This window comes from Zootoca vivipara, chromosome 11 (assembly GCF_963506605.1).
Source record: "Zootoca vivipara chromosome 11, rZooViv1.1, whole genome shotgun sequence".
In the NCBI taxonomy this organism is placed as follows: domain Eukaryota; kingdom Metazoa; phylum Chordata; class Lepidosauria; order Squamata; family Lacertidae; genus Zootoca; species Zootoca vivipara.
The window spans coordinates 38,665,343-38,684,484 of NC_083286.1; the positions used below are offsets into that span (position 1 = coordinate 38,665,343).

A 19,142-nucleotide genomic window follows, 5' to 3' on the forward strand; every position below is an offset into this window, starting at 1 on the left:
GAGGCATCTGAGCCACCTTGAGCTTCCAGTTATAAAACTGGTTAAGTGACACAAGTTTCCAAAGGTGGGAACTGGTCTCAGGAGAAGGAAGGATGCAGGTTTTTGGAGGGAATAGTTCATATTAGACAACCTTGTTCTGAATCAAGAAATGGGTCATTACAACAAAGTAGTCCATTAATGTATACACAGATGCTCAGATTTACAGTGTATGTTCTATGCATAGTGAGGAATGTGCTTGGTTGTAAAATCTACAGGCCAGGGGGCCGGTGTGAATTATGTGTTCATTTGTACTATAAACTTTACTGTGCTAAATCTAAATTTATCAAAGTGAAAGCCAGATGTCCTTAAGAGGCCCAAGCCACTGTGCAAAGATGAATTCAGTTTGAACCCTTCCTCCCAATTACTCTACATTCCATACTTTGGAACTCAAACTTGCATATTAGTGCTACAGTTGCATATAGCTACTCACTAATACTGTATATTGAGTGAGATAATACAGTAGTGGCACAGCTGTTTTTTGTAGTTTTTATTGCTCCTTTTCATGCATGAACAATCTATGCACCCCAACCCGATTCAGGATATGTTGTTAGTGTCTAGGTTTTGTTTCCTCTTCTCCTTTAACAGCTTGATCTGAGCCTAAACTGAAAAAAATAACTGCCTACACAGACCACCTCCTCTACCTTTTATACAGATGGATTCTAATAGATGTACCCTTGACTGAGTGAGACTTACTGTAACAGTATTTGAGAACCCCTGTGCTAAATGTTCTAAAACTCATTTCTGAAAGCATTGTTATTGCCTTGAAGAGCCTTTTATTTTTTTTTGCAAGAGTCTGCTCTCATCAAAGCACTGAACTGCTGCAAGTCTCATTGCAATGAATGGGAATGACACCAGCCACAGCAATTGAAAATAGGCCTGTTTTAGTATTTAGCAAAATTTCTGATGACATTCAGCAGCATCCACATTGTTAAATGCAGAATCACTTCAAGAACTTTATGTTATGCCGCTTTTCAAATACTAATCCCCCCAGATCACTCCATGTCCTAATTGGAATGTCATTTATTAGAATATACATCTAAAGTGGCAACTGATATTCCTAGTAGCCAGATAAATGCTACTGGAAAGATTACATTTTTCAGTCTAAGAACCTTTGGGAATGCAGTTCTCAGTGAAGCCATTGGCAATCACCCAGGGAAGTAGCAATTTTTCCCATTACATGAAACAAATTAACGCAATAGATTCATGAAAATAGCTTCCCAAGATGCTTAGACATACACACATGTTCAAAATTCCCAAATGGTGGGCACTTTGTAGGCAGACAACAGGGTGTTGACAGTTGTTATTAGTAGACAATGTGCTACAAGGGGACAAAACTCACAACTGAGCAGCAAAATGCTACAATGCAGGTTTGAGCTAAATATGAAAATATATGGGGACTATGAAAGGCCAACAAACCTCTTTATGTTCCCTTTCCACTAAGGGTGGGAGAAAGAATAGGGACAGACTTTTTAGATTTCTCCAAGTTCCCTGACGTTTGGGGGTTGAAAAGTATTTTTTTGGAGATAGAGAATGCACTGAGATGCATATAGGTTTTCCACCCTTCATGTTTGCCTGAAGCTCTGGTTGCATAGTTATTAGCATGGAAAGATTCCCAGCATTAAAACTCCAATTTACCCTGCTCCCCATCAGATTTCTAGGGTGCATCCTAATGCTATGGTTTGGATGCTCACAGAGAGTTAAGAAGGACCTCTGTGTCCAAGAGTACCAATCTCTTCTGTTCACTTTCATGCACAGATACCTTGATGAAACCACCAGGCAGGGGAATGGGGGAGGAAGACAAGCCCCATTCCACCATATTCCAGAAAGTTCTCCAGCTGTTTTGCTGTCCTTGTTTACATTAGAAGCAGGCCTACTTTGGTTAAAAAAATGGTTTGCCTCTGCCCACCCTCCCACCCCATTTTACAGCTATATAATCACAGGATTGAAAGGGATTTAAAAAACCAATTTAATCTAACCCCAAACTCATCACATTATTATTTTTATTATAACAAAAAAAACCCAAACCATCCAACAAAAGAATCTCTTACAGAGGAATCTACATTCAGTTCTGCTAAAATACTTAGGAATTTAAGGAGATTTACTCACATTGGAATCAGTGGCTATAAAATGGCTAACTTTTTATTTTTAAAAAATTGCTTAATTAGCTTTGGGGCTAGAATATTTTAAGAACAGCTGAAAGCAAAAGAGGGAAGCATTTCTATCTAGTTTGCATGAAGCTTTTTGACACCCCTCTACTAATCAGTAATGAGTTAAATAACATTTTAAATTATTTTAGTCGCTTGGTTGGTCACATATCAAAAAACAGTAACAGTACCATTGTTTTAATCAATATAAATGTCAGTTCCAGTTACAGGTTCAAGACACATCGGTGTGGAGATACAAAATCTATTTTGTTAATGCAAGCCTACAAATATTATTACTCACCAAGTAAAACATATATTGTAGCCTGCTGCATATACTGTACTGTACATTTTATAAATGTAAATAAAATAATCAACAAAAATGAATCAACAAAGCTGTCTGGCTTTTGGGGCTTTTCTTGGGGGCAAGGCTGTGAACTCCTGTGTTCCAAAATGTCCTACAACCGTACAACACTACTTATCCTCCAGTGTACTCTGTTATAAAATAGAAACTACATTTTTAGACAGCTCTTAAAGCTGAGCAACACCACTTGGGATCTTTTTGCAATTGAAAACTTGCAGATTTTGCCCGGAGGAATGGTACCATTAATTACATAAAAACTGAAATGAGAATGACTTTGATTTGGCATTTATCCAGTTTAGACTTGATAAATACACACACAGCAGAATGATGTAGTGGAATGGATGGTACTGCTTCAGGGTACAGGTGCAGGATGCCATTCTGAATGTGCCCAATTTTAAAAAACCTGTCCCTGCTAGTTAAAAACTAGGACATCAGCCCTGCTATGCTAGTTTTATACTTGCAGGGAGTTTTTTTGCACAGGCAAGCACAAAACTTTTTCACATGTAACCTGAAGTGGTCCATTCTTCTACCTCCGGACTCCGACATCTCATTTCAGCCTCATTTCCTGCATATATAGATCAGAATGTGCAGCTAAAGTGATAGACTAGAATACACCTATTCAGACTACATGTGGTTTTTTAAAAATAGTCTTCTTTAAATACTATTTCCACATAAAAAAGATTAATCCAGCAAAGCAGCCATAATGTGTTAGCTTTTTATGCACAGGGAGTAGGGCATCCTCACCTGTAGTTTGAAGCTTCTGTCTAGCACCTCAAACTTTTGCCACCTCATCCTGCTGCTTGTTTAGAGAAACTGTCTCATTCTTCAGAAAGGTGAGAGGTACAAATAACTGATCTGTTACCATTCAAATAATTATTCTAAACACAGGATTTTATGTCAACTCTAATGAAATATGTGCTTTTCAGGTAACCCTTATTTTGCAAGTAAGCAGTTTTAGTTTGAAATTATACTTCATTTTTAGTCAATATTCATTTATGCAGATACTATATAAAATATTCATTCAAGCTATTGTATCTTTAAAATGAAGATAGCAGCTCTATGACAGAATGTGTGTAGCCTTTCAAGAGATCTATTGAAAACTCATACCTGCCAAATAAAGCTAAATTAAAAATTTAACAGATGGTTTCCAACCACTGCAATCAATACAACAGCTTTTAACTCAGCTCAAGGTGAAAAAACACCCTTATAACTCTAAAAAAGAGAGAGTATGATTTCAAAATGTAAATTTAATTCCTATTTTCCAACAAAAGCTCATAAGAAATAACAAGATTTATGCTTTGGAATAAAACACCACCAGCAAGCAATAGCTGCTATGTAATTAAGAGGAATTTATATTTTGAATTTGTGCTGGTACTGTTGCTTTGAATGTTAAATTTATCTTCATATAAAGAGCTTAACAAATAATGAGCATACATTAACTCCTGTTCTCAGTTAGAGATGAATTTAGCTGAGTAGTACAGACATTTGTTCTTAATTGTTGGCCCTGTGTACATTAGCAAAGTAAAGGATCTTCCATTCCTTCTATTGGTGGTGTCCTATAACTGCCACACAAACCAACCAGAAGTTGCTGTGTATTGAGCATTAATTACTTGATTGTAAGAAAGCCTCTACATAGTTTACAAACGTATAACATAAAGCATTAACATTATTTATTAAAAACAACTGAAAACATTTATTTAAAAACATTCAAACAATGATTAAAATCAGCAACAACTGAAAAGAGATGTAACTTCTAGGTGCGTACCTAGGCTTACCTAAACAAAATGTTTTAAGCAGGCAGGGAAAACAATACAATGTCATATAACCTCTGTGTAAAAATATCAGGATGCAAAACAAAAAACAAAAAACCACTACACAGGTCATCTGGAAAAGGCTCGAGTCAGCATATATGTTGTGCTGCCTATGAAGACAGTTTGGAAACTTCAGCTAGTGCAGAATTTGGTGGCCAGGTTACTCACTGGGGCAAGACGGTTTGAGCATACTACATCGATCCTGGTCTGACTGCAGAACAACTGGGAGAAGCTCATCTTAAAAGTGTTTGTAGTAGACCCACAGTGCAGTACATAATGCAGGCATGCACTCTCTATAAATTATTGTGTTAGTGTGAGATGACTTGTTCTCATTTCTGATGGTGGTTATATCATATTGTTTTCTGAATGTTTATTGTGCTACATGTTGCTTAACTTTTGGAATAGTTTGGTATTAGTTGTTATTAAATTTTATGTTGAATTGCTGTTTGATATGGGCCAATGGCCGAAATAATTTAATAACAACTAGGTAAGGTAAATTTATCATCATCAGATGAACGGAAGAGGCTGAGCAGTGCAGAATATAGAAAAAAGCAAAGAAGCAAGTGATGTTATTGATAAATGTTCTGAACCTGAATTTTTAAAAATACTCTATATAAAATGAGTAAATGAAAACAAGTCTCAGAAACCTATTACCGGTAGTGAAAATATTGTTAGCTCCAGCATTCTGAGCACCAGTTTTCAAATACAAGATGCAAACAAGTTGAGTGATATAAGCACTGACCTCAACCTTGGGGGAAAGTAAAAGAAAACCCTGATTCCATTTCAGTGCACAAACAGTCTTCAACTCGGTACTAGCTCTGATAACTCTGTTGCAGATTCCAAATACTGCAGTGAGATTGAACATATGCTTCATTGTGGTGAAATAAGAAATTATGGTCACTTTTGTTAATGGCCATTGATCCAGCCCTATGGAGAATAAATGAAGAACTGTGAGATTATTTAGAATGATAATGAACAAAATTTAAAGAAGATTTTCTGCAATCTAAGAGGCCTTCTTTGTCATTTATCTAAAGGACACCTCTTGAATGGAGAAAAGACTAGGAGGAATGCTTAGTGTACTCTTAAGTCAATAGGCTCAGGTTGTTTTTGTTTTTTTGTGCCCCAATGGCTTTTGCTTGGAGGGACATATTTCATAGGTAAGGAAGGTTTTAATGACTAGAAACATGCCCATGAATTTATAAGTATGAGAATTCTCTTGGCTATACAAACTAAGTTTTGGCTCTGAAACAGTGAGGATCAGTCATTGGAAGGGTGGATGCATTAGAAGGGCAGACTGATGAAAAAGTCTAGTATTGGAGGTGTGTTCTTAGAAGAGTTGTAGCTGCAGTCAAAGCTTTAGCATTTTGAGGACTGTCTTTCACAGGAAGCACAAATTGCTTTGGATCTATTCATAATGGAAACTTTATTATGGTCACAGCTGAATTTGATCTATTTTTTAGTAAATCAAAATATGGAACCCCAGGTGAGGGTCTTAAGTTGAAATAGATAAGTAATCAACAACATGGAAGATAAAGTTTTGAATCATATTACAGAATAAACATATTCTGCAAAGCATTTTTAAAATAAGTGTAAATGCCTGACATAAGTCATGTTGATCAGCTTTCTTTGATAATTTGATATGTGAACGAAAATGAACAGCCTGTAGAGTGTTTTATTTGTTTTCTCCCTAATCCTGGCCATAAATCAGAACAGCTGGCTGATGCAGTTTTTAGCACACTCAAGACATATAAATATTGAATACTGTAGAGGGCAATCATACAACACTTCAAGCAAAATGCCTGGATTGTACAAGGGTCTTCTATTGAGAATAAAAGAAGCTCAATGTTTTCATGCAATACCATGCTCACTCACTGAACGTAATTGGGGCATGTGCAGCAGAATGGACATAAGCTATTGGAAATGTAAATAAGCTATTGAATTCCTTGGCCTACTTCAAAAACTTATATGTATTTTTCTCATCATCTACTCATCAGTGGGAGGTATTAGAATTACACTTAACAATATCCAGAAATGTTTCTCTAAAAAAACCACCATGTCTGGTACTCGGTCATCTTTAAATGAAGCTTGTCACAGCTTAATCAAAACTGGAACCAAATTATTGCAGCCTTACATGATGATCTGCTATAAATAAGATAAATCCTTAACTTGCAGTAAAGGTACAGGATTGTTTAATAAACTGGAGTCCTTGGAGATAGCACTAATGGCACAAATGTGGGACACATTTCGGACTGATTCAACATTACTGGCAAGAAGTTTCAATCTGTTGACATCAACATTAGTACTGTGGCAGAGCTGTAGAATTCATTGACATTGTACGTGAAAGATGCTGGTGATATGTTTGAATTTTCTGAACCAGCAGCTATGGAAAAGTCAGGTTTGAGCAACTCTGGTGATATGTCCAATAAACAGCAGCAGAAAAAGAAACTTCAGAGTGATGAATCACATAAAACTAAAACAAAGTTTAATGCACACGAAAGCTTCAAAATTAACTCATATAAATGTGATAATTGATAGGTTCATCTCAAAGCTGGAGAGACCAAAGTTAGCGTATAAGAACCTTAATTCTTCGAAGTTTGCGATCCTATTAAAAATGCCAGAATTGGAACAATTAGAAGTGCAGATACACACAAAAGATTTGCAAAATTACTATCAGGATGACTTGGCAGGATCATTCATTAATGAATGCAGCCACTTCAGAAATTATTTATTAAGTATGGCAGAAGGACATAAAAGCATCTTGAAAATGTGTGCAATGATGAGAGACAAACTACAAGACGTCTTTCCATAAATGGACATACCACTCAGAATTTTCTCTGCACAGCAGCAACCAATTGCACAGCCAAAGAAAATGGAGTATACTAACATATTTGTATTCTCAAATGTTACAAGAATGACTTAGTGCATTAGCCACGCAGAATACTGAAATAGAAGTAGGGATCACAATAGACTATGAAGATGTGATTGATGCCTTTGCGATGCAGAAAGCACATCAAAAATGTTGCATAGTGAAAACACAATACTTGTAAATTCCTTGTTTTTTATTTAAAATATGTAATGAAGCAAATGTGTTATACATTTGTAAAAAAGTACCCTATTAATTCTTTCATATACCTTGTTCAAATCAAAATATTCTTATTCAAAAAACTTACGTTGAATTTATTACATTTCCCAACCCCCTTCCTAATGAAGAAGAAATAAAAACATTTTCTTGCTTTGAAGCAAATAATTTTATCTTTTTGTCATAGGAAATCAAAGTGAGATAATAAGCTTAACATAAAATGAATTTGGGAACAGCATGGCAGTAATCAGGACTGCTTTCCTGCCAACTGTGTTACTTCCAGTTGCATGAATTCCTGTAACTGCAATTATGGCACCGTTGTAATTATCTGTACAGCAGAACCCACTATCACTGTTTGGTAGGGAAATGTACTAATTGTGCATCCCTTGTCGTTTTAATAAGAGACACTGTCATGGGCTACATGCTTCCATAAGCCACCATTTAGAGGAAAACAAACATATATAGAAAAAATGGGAGCAGCTTTTGAGAGTTGAAAAATAATTCTGAATAAACAAAATATAACATGCAATGAATGTTATATGAAGGACAATAATTACAGTTAACTTTTTAGACATATCTCTTATTTTAAAAGAGCAAGTGAGACCTCTGTCATATATGAACACCACATTCTGCTATGTTGCCAGAAGCTGGGACAGAGCAACGGGAGCTTACCCCATTGTGTGGATTTGAACTGCCGACCTTCCGATCAGCAACCCCAAGAGGCTCAGTGGTTTAGACCACACCACCCCCTGCTCCATAAATGAGTTTACCAGGCTAAATGGTGCATAAAAATGCATAATTAGTGAAAATAACATGCAAAAATGTATATTAAAATCAATCTATTAGGCACAATTGCATACAAGCAGGTGTGCATTAGGAGACTTGATGATGAATTTTCATGAGGACTTTTACAAAAATCAAAAACCGATACAGAAATATGGGGAACTGAAAACTGGGAAATTGGGAGAAACGGAAACAGATTGCTGTGAGGTAATAATTCTTCAGCCATTATAAAGCTCATTTCACAACTACTCAACTCGGATAAAAAGTTTTGTATTTCAAGTTGAGGTAAAATGATGCAATAAATATAATAGGCTATACTGTATTTACTAAGTCTGGTATCTACAGATCTTCCAGAGCAATTCTAAACCTGATCCAGTAGGCCGGAGAAGTTTTGGATGACACCCCCGCCGTTTTGGTTCCTACAAGTGCCACGTCTGTGGATTCAGCACTCTATGAAGCCTCACCACTGCTGGCTAGGTATTAGGATGACAGGCTGACAGTGCATTTCTATACATCTCTACTCAGAAGCAAGTCCCATTGAATAAAATGGAACTTACTTCTAGGCATCTATCTATCTATCTATCTATCTATCTATCTATCTGGAATTTTTATCTGGAATTTCAGTTTAAGGTTTAATCCCCATTGTATTCAATGGGATTTACTTTTTAGCAGACACATAGGGGATTGTGCTGGAAATGCATGTACAGAACATAGCTGCCAAGTTTTCCCTTTTCTCGCGAGGAAGCCTATTCAGCATAAGGGAAAATCCCTGTAAAAAAGGGATAACTTGGCAGCTATGGTACAGAATTTTAAGAGACACTAGTCTAAAATCAATGATTACACTTCCCCCGTAACAGTTTGACTTGCATTGCTGCTTCAACAGATTTTCTGCAATGACACACAAAAACTCCCTTCTAATTTCAGGTTTCTTGGGACTAAATCTGGAATAAACATTTTGTAAGCATACTTATGTAACAAATATCTATTTTCATTCCTAGGAGCTGAGAGTTGAATCTCAGGATCCCTCGAAATGTCAACGGATGGTGAGGCAGCCTGTGTGCTGCAGCTGCTTCTCTTGTGACCTTGTATTGGATCCGGAGCCAGCTGCATCTCATCCTCCCCTGTGGTTCTGAGGAGACCCTTAGGCAAACCTCTGGCATTGTCCATGTCAGCTGATTTCCTTGGCTATCTCTTTACTTTCCAAAACCTCCCTCCTGCTCAAGAGCCAGGAGAAAATTGCTCTTCGAGTGAAGGCAGTGCTCAGCATCTGATTTGGTGTTCTTGCATAATAAATGCCACTTACTCTGCCTCCACTCTCTTTTGTTCCTTTTTAACAGATTAATTGAGCTGGTATGTCAATCCCATTGCCTACTGATGATGAATCTTGCCTTCTGGATTGCATCCGTATGTTTTTGGCTTACACTAAGTTTGGAAGCCTTCTGGAGCAGTAGATGGCTTTTTCAACTTAGTACACCCTAGGGCACCCCAGCAAATAAATGTAGGATGGTCAGATGAAAAAGAAGGCAGGGCTCTTGCACCTTTAATAGTTGTATAGAAGAGGGGATTTCTGAACAGTCATTAAAGGTGCAGGAGTCCTGTGCTCTCCATCTCTCCTGTCTTCGTGAATCTTTTTTTACTTTTCCTGGTGCATCCACACCAAGCATTCATTTCATAATTGCAGTATTCATTTTTAGGGGTGTATCCACACAATGCCAAGCTGTATTTGAACATGCCCCAATTTCCCTCCATCTCCAAATTATGCAGATGTTATCTAACTGGAAAAAAGCAGGTAAGTATGATGAAGTCCAGTATAGGTGCCAAAAATAACAAGCACATCCTGCCTCTCCTTAGATGCAGAGGGAATCAGAATTGTAGGCTGTCACAAATGACAGATGTTGTCAATATTACTGCTCTCATTAATGGCAGAAATGTCAGGCTTTTTGAAGGAGCACAAACTAAGCAAACAACTGCAGAAAGGAACTCAGTATGATTCTACAACATGCTGCTCTTCCTGGAGGCTGACAATTAAAAAAACAACTGAAAAAAATCCTGCTGTTCCTTGTGCACATGCTCAGTGAGGTGAAAAAGGAAGTGGGCGGGAAGTCTGTAAAAACAGGAGAGTCTGTGCAAATACAGAATAGGGATATAGCAGCAGTGCACCACCCACTGGTGTGGATGTAGTTACAGTGGATATAAAGATATTAAATTCTCAAAGGTGTGGAAAATGCCGTACTAACTTGATTCTACTTAAAATGGAATGAAAAAGAAATGAAATTGAAAGAAAAATTAATGTGGGAGTGCCCCATGAGGAGGATTCTGAGTCATAATCTATAGCTCCAGCAGTACATTTCGAATGCAAGTTTTCACTAACATTTAACCTCCCGGTTGCACAGAAAACTGCAAAGAATGTAGATGTTGTCTACCAAGACATCAGAAAACAATATGGAATCCAAGTGGGACATCTGGTCCTTCTCTTCTCCAAACCTCCTTTGCTTTGCCAAGGACTCAGCCAATGTGCATTCCTACTTTCTTAATTTCTGAGATGGGGCTAAGTTCCATAGACTACTAAAACAAGTCTTCAATCTGCACCCCCCCATGGGCAACTTGCCATTTCACAATGGCCTTTTGAGGGTGTCTCCAGACTAACACTATTTTGCAGGAGGGATTCAATTGTATGCTGTATAAACTTAGGTTTGCACAATTAAAGCGCTCTTTGGAAAGTGATGATGAAATGCTTTGAAAACTGTGGGATGAACACAATGCAAACAATCAGAATGAGAAGACTTCCGGTTTTTCTGCGGATCGTTGTCGGACGCTCGCCGCGGGAGCTCCAAAGGCGAGCACTCACCAACGGGTGAATAGGGGGGCTGGAAGGCTTCACAACCCCCCAAAGGGTCCAGGAGTTAGTGAATGTTCAATAAATAGGTCAACTGGAAAAGCCCTGTGTTTTCTAATACCGTGTTTCTCATATTATAAGACATGTCTTATATTTATTTTTTCCTCAAAAAAACACACTATGGCTTATTTTCAGGGGATGTCTTATTTTTTTTCCTCCTCCTGCCGCAGCCGGCATTACTGCTGCGGCTATCACTATGTCTTATTTTTGGGGTATGGCTTATATTCCTTGAATGCTTAAAAATCCTGCTATGGCTTATTTTATGGGTATGTCTTAAAATATGAGAAACAGGGTAATGGACAAAGAATTGGAAGACAGAGGGGAAAGGAGGGGTGAGGTTTGCTCTGCCAAGCACTAAGGTTGTTGAGTAGCCTTTGAAAATTAAAAAAAAAATGTCAGTGATCAAATGCATTGGGGTGGACCAATAATACTGTGTTAGGGCAGCGGTTTTCAACCCTTTTGAGTTCACAGCTCCCTTTACCAACTACATATTTTTCTGCAGCACCCCTGTGGGGCTCAGGAGCTCAGTTACATTACCCCTTGCCTGCAGAGCTGGCAGTCTCTCACCCTTTTTTGAACACCCTCCCTTTTGGAGTGTTCCATTAGCCTCCTCTCCATTCCCTTCTCTTTGGGAGTCCTGTGGGCAGCAGCAGCTGCTGCCCCTGGTTTCTGAGCTGCCCCCCCTCCCCAAAGAGAGGTGCCACCTCACACTACCCAACAGGGGCCTGGGACTTGTCTGTACATTCCCAAGGGCTGGCAGACTGGCTGGCTGGGCTCCCTTGCCCACTTGCTTGCTTACTCTGAGGCTGCTTCAGCTCCTGGCAACCAGCACTTCTGACCAGCCCCAGAGGCACAATTTGCCTGCGGAGCTTGTAGCCGGGGCTGCAGCAGCAAACAGCTGTGCAAGCTTTTGGGAGGCAGAGCCGTGGGAGGGCATCAGAGAAGGAAAGAGGGACAGAGGCCAGTATTGCCCATGGCACCCCAGAGTTAGGGTCATTACAAATGCACAACAGAGTCTTTGCATGGTCAGGAATTAGAAAAAGCATTCAACAAATGGGAAGAGTAGATGCTAATATGTCTGTGCCCCTATTTATTTATTTATTTTCACTAGAAGGTCCCAGAGTGGTATACAATACAATAATATAATACTGAATTATTAAAATAAATACGACTGTTCCAGCCAGAACACAACATCAACATAAAGAGGTATGTCTTCAGCATATGGTGAAAGCTATATGACGAAAATGCTAGACGGGAGGAAGTTTAGGGCTGCCACAGTGAAAGTCCTCTTCTGGGCCATCAGTTCCATAGGCAGAACTATGAAGACGGAGCCGGTATTTCAGATATCTGGGGCTTGCCATTTAGGGCTTTAAATGTTACTGGAAGCACCTCGAATTAGGCCTGGGCTTCAAGCAAGACTAAAATAGATCCAGGTAATCAGTTTTCCCCAAAACATGCCTGAAACTGGGCCACTACTGCCCTCTCAAGCACCCTCTTCAAGTAACCAAGGCAATGGCATAAATAGAAATGAAACTGGTATCTCAAAACCAATTAGTGTTTCTGTAAATAGACATTTTCCCTATATTTTCATTTGATTAACTTAGATTAATCACCAGGATACTAGCCACCATTATATTACAAGCTAGCTAAACCAAACTCTTCTTTGATAAGTAACGATTAATGTCTTGCATTTAATTTTACTTTATGACAATGACTCAAATGTTTGGAAAGAATTAATGTCATTAAAAAAAAAGATTCAGTGTGAAGAGCTCCTTGTACTGTAACAGTAATATTTAAAAAATTATATCACATGTTCAGTTGTCCATTTATTTGTTTTCTCCCCAACTTTTAAACAAAAAGAAAGTTCAAGAAAATATTTTCTCTTTTTATCATTCACAGTGTTTCTTTTCCAGTAATAATTCATAGATTGTTACAAAAATTATTCTTGCTCTTACTAAAAATATTTTAAACTAAAATGGTACAAGTTTTTAAGAGGCAGAAAAACAGTTCTTTGGCAGACAGACTGCAGCCATTTATCACAAGCTTTTAACAAAGGCAATTTTGGAATGGATATATAATAAAATCAGCCACAAGAACCAGCTTATTACAGAAATGTTGGCAGACTCTGGGCTGCAGCAGTGGCAACAGGTATCACTATTATGCTTAAAACCGCTAATCACCAGATGTTAGCAGTGTTACTGTTTTTAATCTATAAAACATTCTACAAACAAAATACAGCATCCTATACCATGCAATGCTTGTTCATAAAAGTTTAGTTACCATTGTTTTGTAGCTAGAGGAAATTTGGTGCCCCCTGCTGTTAAAAAAACCCACTTCTATTATTGCATACCGGTACTTACTGGGGAGTCCCCTTATACAGGAAGATTAGCAGCAAAAACACGATAATATAGTTCCGGTGGAATGATACATTATGCTGCGTGGAATTACATTAAAATAGAAATATAGAATTTTAATGAACTTGAACTGTAATGTTTTGGTGTGTGGGTGCATTCTGACTTAATACAATATAGGAAAGTACACCATGTTGTTTGAGAGAACAATATTAATATATTGTATTAATTGTAAAATATATGGAAATATTTATAAACATAATTCTTGGATTCATACAGGGTGAAAATAACTAGATAAATGATAACAATGACAGTAGCCCTGTATAGGGAAGCTTTTTAATGTTTGATGTTTTATTATGTCTTTGATGTTTGATGTTTTATTATGTCTTTATATATGTTGGAAGCCACCCTGAGTGGCAGGGTACAAATAAATTATTATTACCGTATTAACAGGAGAGAATTTCATAATGGGAAATTTTATGTAGTCATGTAATGTGAAAGCTCAAAATGATGTTTATGCAGTTGTGCACATGACTCAAATAACCTGTAATGTTTTAATGCACATGCTTACTTGTGTATATGGCTTAGCTATGGTGAAAAACTTCACACTCACTGTAGGAAGTAGAAAGCTGCAAAGAAAACTGCAGAGGAGCTAATTTCAAACATGAGCACAAAAGTTTTAAGAATAGAATAAGCAGTCTTTTCACCTTTTATAGAAGAGAATTTGTATTTGTACTTTGTCAGGTAGAAAAACTACATTACAGGAAGGGAGCTCACATTTTGATGAGAAACAAGAGATTATTGAAAGACTTCCTTTCAATTTGGATTTTAAGTGAAGGCTCATGATGAAGGACTTGTTCTTTATACTGATACAAGTCTTTGGGTGCAAGAAAAAATAATTAAAAATGTACATAGACAGTTTCTTTTCTACATTTTTGGTATTATCTACTAGTGTTTTTCATAAGAACAGGAAATGTTTGTACATATTTTGGCCCTTTAGCCAATGGATCCATTCCGACATTGTGTGAAGTATAGGTAATAAACTATGGTTTGACGTTATGTCTGAATCAACAAACCATGGTTTGCAATGGTCTGCACCCCCAAAAGAGATCAGTTTGAAGTAGATTTGTAAACCATGACTGATGCTAACTATAGCTTAGTAAGATATCTGGACTGATATATATCATGGCTGCAGCCATTACTCCCACTTAGAGGTTGCTGTCTCTAACATGATAAATTTTGGTATGGTTACAATCTCTATTTTTTTGTACATACCTGCTTCTGAGGCCACCTCTCTGGCCACCTTTTCTTTCTCCTCAAACTGTTCAATTGGTTCCTTTTTCTCTTGTTCAACTTTTGATCAACAGTTGTGAAAGGCTGAAGAAGACCAAGAGGTGTGATGTGCTTCTGCACAGTATCTTCTTCTGTAGTGCTCTCTGAAGACAGGAACAGCTGCTGGTCAGCAGTAGTGCTCTCAAGATACTGTTTGGAAGCTTTTAAACCATGATTAAACTCTGTCTCTTCTTGTGCAAATGCACCATAAGAAGTAACTGAAAAACTGTTTGGAAGCTCACCAGCATCTGATTTAAGTGGGAAATGAAAAAAAGTATGTGTTCTGCTAGACTTTAATTGTAAGCAGCCCTTTGTGTAAAAAGGCTGTGCTTCATGTTGCCTGGAGAAAACAGGTCTCTTAGCTGTGGAAGTTCCATATAAAGTAGGCAGCAAAACAAGCTTCTCTCTGAAGTTCATGTCTAAACTCTGTGATTTTCTATGAAAAGCTTTTACAGTGTATTTGTCATTCACAGCCAGTGAAGCTGAAATACTTGTTTTTGGATTAGACACTTTGAAGTGTGTTTCTTTACTGTTCATCTCAAAGTTGGTTGATCTTACCTCTAGGCAAAGTGCCTCCATTAATCGTCCAATGCCATTGTTATTTTTGGCTACATATGGAAGTCTTTGATTTCTATCTTCCAAAGATCCACCTGTCACACACTGCCATATTTCGTTGTTAAAGTCAGAATGAACTTTACAAAGAGACAAGTGCTTCAGTGGCGATATTGCTGATGTAACTGAACTAACTGTTTGGTAGTCAGTTCGCCTTTTGCAAAGATGGATGTTTGTAAATTGGCCACAGGAGCATTTTGTATTATTGACGAAATTAAAGCCCCCCAGACGGGCCCCACAGAATGGGCAGTTCAGCTTTCCAGTTGTCCACTGTGCCTGAGGATAATGTGGTGGGAAACAATTAATTATTTGTAATCCAGAAGATAAGACATAAATCTTTTTTCAAACAGAGCAGAAAAGCATGTAAATATTTGTTTTATGACTGAAAAAGGCAATGTACCAAAGTAATCATTTCAAAGGGTTATTTGATATTCCTAAATATTCTGAGACCTTAGTTTTATACTAAGTAAGGCACATACCAGTATTTAACATGGAACTTTGAGGGGGAGGGTAAGGGTAACCTTTGAACAGTCTTGTAAACTAAAATCCTATGCAGAAGTCAGTCTGTTCAAATCTTATATATATATATATATATATATATATATATATATATATATATATATATAATTGAAAAAATTCAGTAGAGTGAAAAATGTGGAGACATCAAAAGAAAAGAAAAAAGTGCTTGAAACTGTGATACAATGCAATATATGGGTATATAAGTAGTACCATGATTCATGATAGAATTATTAAAGTCATTGTGCTTTTTATAAATGTATTCCATACAATCTATGTTTGTATGTTGCAAAAGTAGTCATAGCTTCTATCCATCTTTCAAAGGCGCCATGGTGTTATCCTTCCAATAAATCAAAATCAGTCTTTTAGCAGAAGGGTGTATTTACATCTGTTGAAATCTTACTGAAGTTTCAGGACTTATGACACCAAACGAAGTGTGGGAATAGCACTATGTATTACAATTATACAGAAACTTTGGATGTGTTGATATGCATACTAAATATGGCAAGAGCAGAGTTGACACAATGACTTGTTTATTATAAGCATTTGAAAAGGCATTTACCTACTTAAATAACTATAAAATATGTAATGATATAACTGTACTTCTAAGGCCCATTATAAAGACCTAGATATTGTTTACGTTCTATAGAATATTGCATAGAATATAAAAAAGTAATGCGAGATAAGTAAACTGAACATACATTTTCTATTATATGAGTCACCCAATCTGGAAGTGCTTCTATGTTCATGTGCCATACATTACAGATATCCTGAGAGGCAGTAGAAGAGTGAGGTTCCTGTTGAATTAAGATTCAATATATTAATAACATTCTGACTTACTTTCTATTTTTAAATACCTTTCATTGATATTTCCACTTCCAGTGCCATTTCCCGCATTCTTTATTCCTTCCTTGCCTTCAGGCAAATGTGTCCTTCATGCCAGCTCTCCTTCTAATTAGTGCCCCATCAACCTATTTCCCTTTCAACCAGGTTGAACAAGTGGTCTGTACCTAGCACCTTTGCTTCTCATTCTCCAACTATGATGCAGGGTGCATTTCAGTGTTTTACAATTAAGTCATGAAATACAAGTATGCACTTTTGACATTTTTATTATTAGTTACCTTTTGAGGGCTTGCCCGAAAATACAATAAGTATTTGATAGTTTTAAAACATGTATTGTTAATTCTGCAATAAAGAGACAGGCCAGCAAGATGGGACTGCTGCCTAGAGATGGTTTCTCCTGTAATGGCCTAGTTGCAAAGATGATGGAACACAGCTGATGTCTCCTAATTCACCTACAAACCATCTTAGAAAATGAGGATTTTCTCAAGCATATAGTGAATAAGTTTAGGAAATTGTTTCAAATCTTGTGGTTGGATTCTTTCCTGACAGATTATTGTTAAATCTTTATTAATATATCCATTATGAAATTTCATAAATACATGATGGTATTTATGCAATCAGTATTATAAGACACTATGGTTTTCCAAGAATACACTATACATTTTGGACACAATGGTGGATAAAAGCAAGTTGTATAATTATTTAAATAAATGGTGCCATTTTCTTTCTTGAAAATATGCATTGTGCAATGTGTAAACAGAGAATAGCCAATAAATTGTTACAAATAAATACAGCATTTCGTGAGAAGATTAAAAGGTTTAGGGTCAGGGCCACCTGAAGCAAGATCCTCCAACAGCCCCCCCCCAATTCCCAGAATTGACCTTTACTTAGGGCTGGAGGAGGCGGGGAGCAGCTGGAAGGCGGATCCTCTGGCAGGCAGCACACTGAGCGAGCGGGCCTGCGCCGAGCGAGTGAGGGTGTGTGCGTTGCTCCTGTCAAGCATCGGCTCGGTTTTTCCCCCTTTTAGCCTTCTGGCACCCTGCAGAAGTCGGCGCCTGCAGGCTAAAAGAAAAAAAAACCAAGCCAACGTATTTCAGTTTAATCAGTCTTAACTAGTTTATAGATAATGGTACTAGTTTCTAAACTATAAAGGGTTGCAAGAATAAGAAAAATATATGTTTAAAACTAACACAATTTAATTGAACAGGGTCTTGTTTAATTATGAGAAAACCGACTTGTTGAATAACATTTGTACAATCACTGGGGCGGGGGCGGGAAATCAGTTCACATTGTTGGTACTTTAAATTCCATTTCCCCCCTTAATTTGTTGTTGTTGTTGTTTTCCAAATAAAAACTTATCCAATTTTAATAACTGTTCTTTGAGCGGGGCAAATTTTTATACTGAAAACAATTTATTGTGAAGAATACTTGGCTTTAAAATATATGTTTTATTTTACTATGGCAGTAACAAAAAGAAAGTAGGAAAAAACAAGGAACGTAATTAAAAATATTTTAATTTATCTTATGGCTATACTGCAGTATGACATTTAAATGCTACTAAAAGCTTTATCAAGTGCACTCTAAATAATCACAATTTAGTGCCAACAGTTACACTCCCAAGACTGAATTCACTGCAGCATATGAAAATGAAATTTTAGGGTGCAGCTAAGCCCTGTCTCAAGTGTAAGTCCTAAAATATTCAGCAGAAGAAAAAAGCTTCCACACTCTGTATTATTTGCTTAATCTCCAGTTTCTTTCTTACCAGTGATATAAATAAGTGGCTTGAAAAGACTGGTGAAGGGGAGGAATGGAGCTCATATTGTGTCTTGATGTGATGGGAATCCCTGTTTAGTTATGATGTTTACCAAAAAAGGCTCGGCCCTAACTTAACAGAAATGAATGTGAGTAAATGATAATAGGAACACAGGTGCCTTATACTAGGTTAGACTATTTGTCCATCTGGCACAGTAATGTTTGCTCTGGTTAGCAGAAGCCCTCCAGGATCTTAATAATGGACAGATTGGGTGCAATCTGATCCATGCCAGTTTGGGTGTAAAGTATGTCCCTCGAATCTGTTTCTCTCTCTGTGTGTGTAAGGCACTTACAACAAGTTTTCAAGGTGGTGTGGTTGCACTTTAATCTCTTCTTCTTTACAGGTTTATTTCATGATTTATTTTATGTATTAAATTTCTATATTGCCCTTCATCAGAGGATCACAGGTTGTTTTATAATATAAAAACACAAAATACCATGGTAACAAACAAAAACAATACCACCCTGCCACACAAAATCAATTTAGAGTGTTAGTTACTTAGAGCAGCTACAAAGAACAGAAGCTTGAAATTGGGCTGCATGCCTCCATTGGGTATGGTATA

At 37.3% G+C, this 19,142-nt stretch overlaps 1 protein-coding gene across 2 annotated transcripts in view; it reads right to left on the bottom strand.

Annotated features, from left to right (window-relative positions):
* The window catches only part of RNF180 (ring finger protein 180), a 48,473-nt gene that overhangs the window by 19,511 nt on the left and 9,820 nt on the right, over nt 1–19,142 (bottom strand). For both annotated transcript variants that reach the window (XM_035100895.2, XM_060280269.1), the window contains exons 3-4: nt 16,626–16,721; nt 14,740–15,684 (exon numbers count right to left, since the gene is read on the bottom strand). In XM_035100895.2, the coding sequence (XP_034956786.1) occupies nt 14,740–15,684; nt 16,626–16,721 (1,041 nt within the window). The remainder of the gene's footprint in view (nt 1–14,739; nt 15,685–16,625; nt 16,722–19,142) is intronic.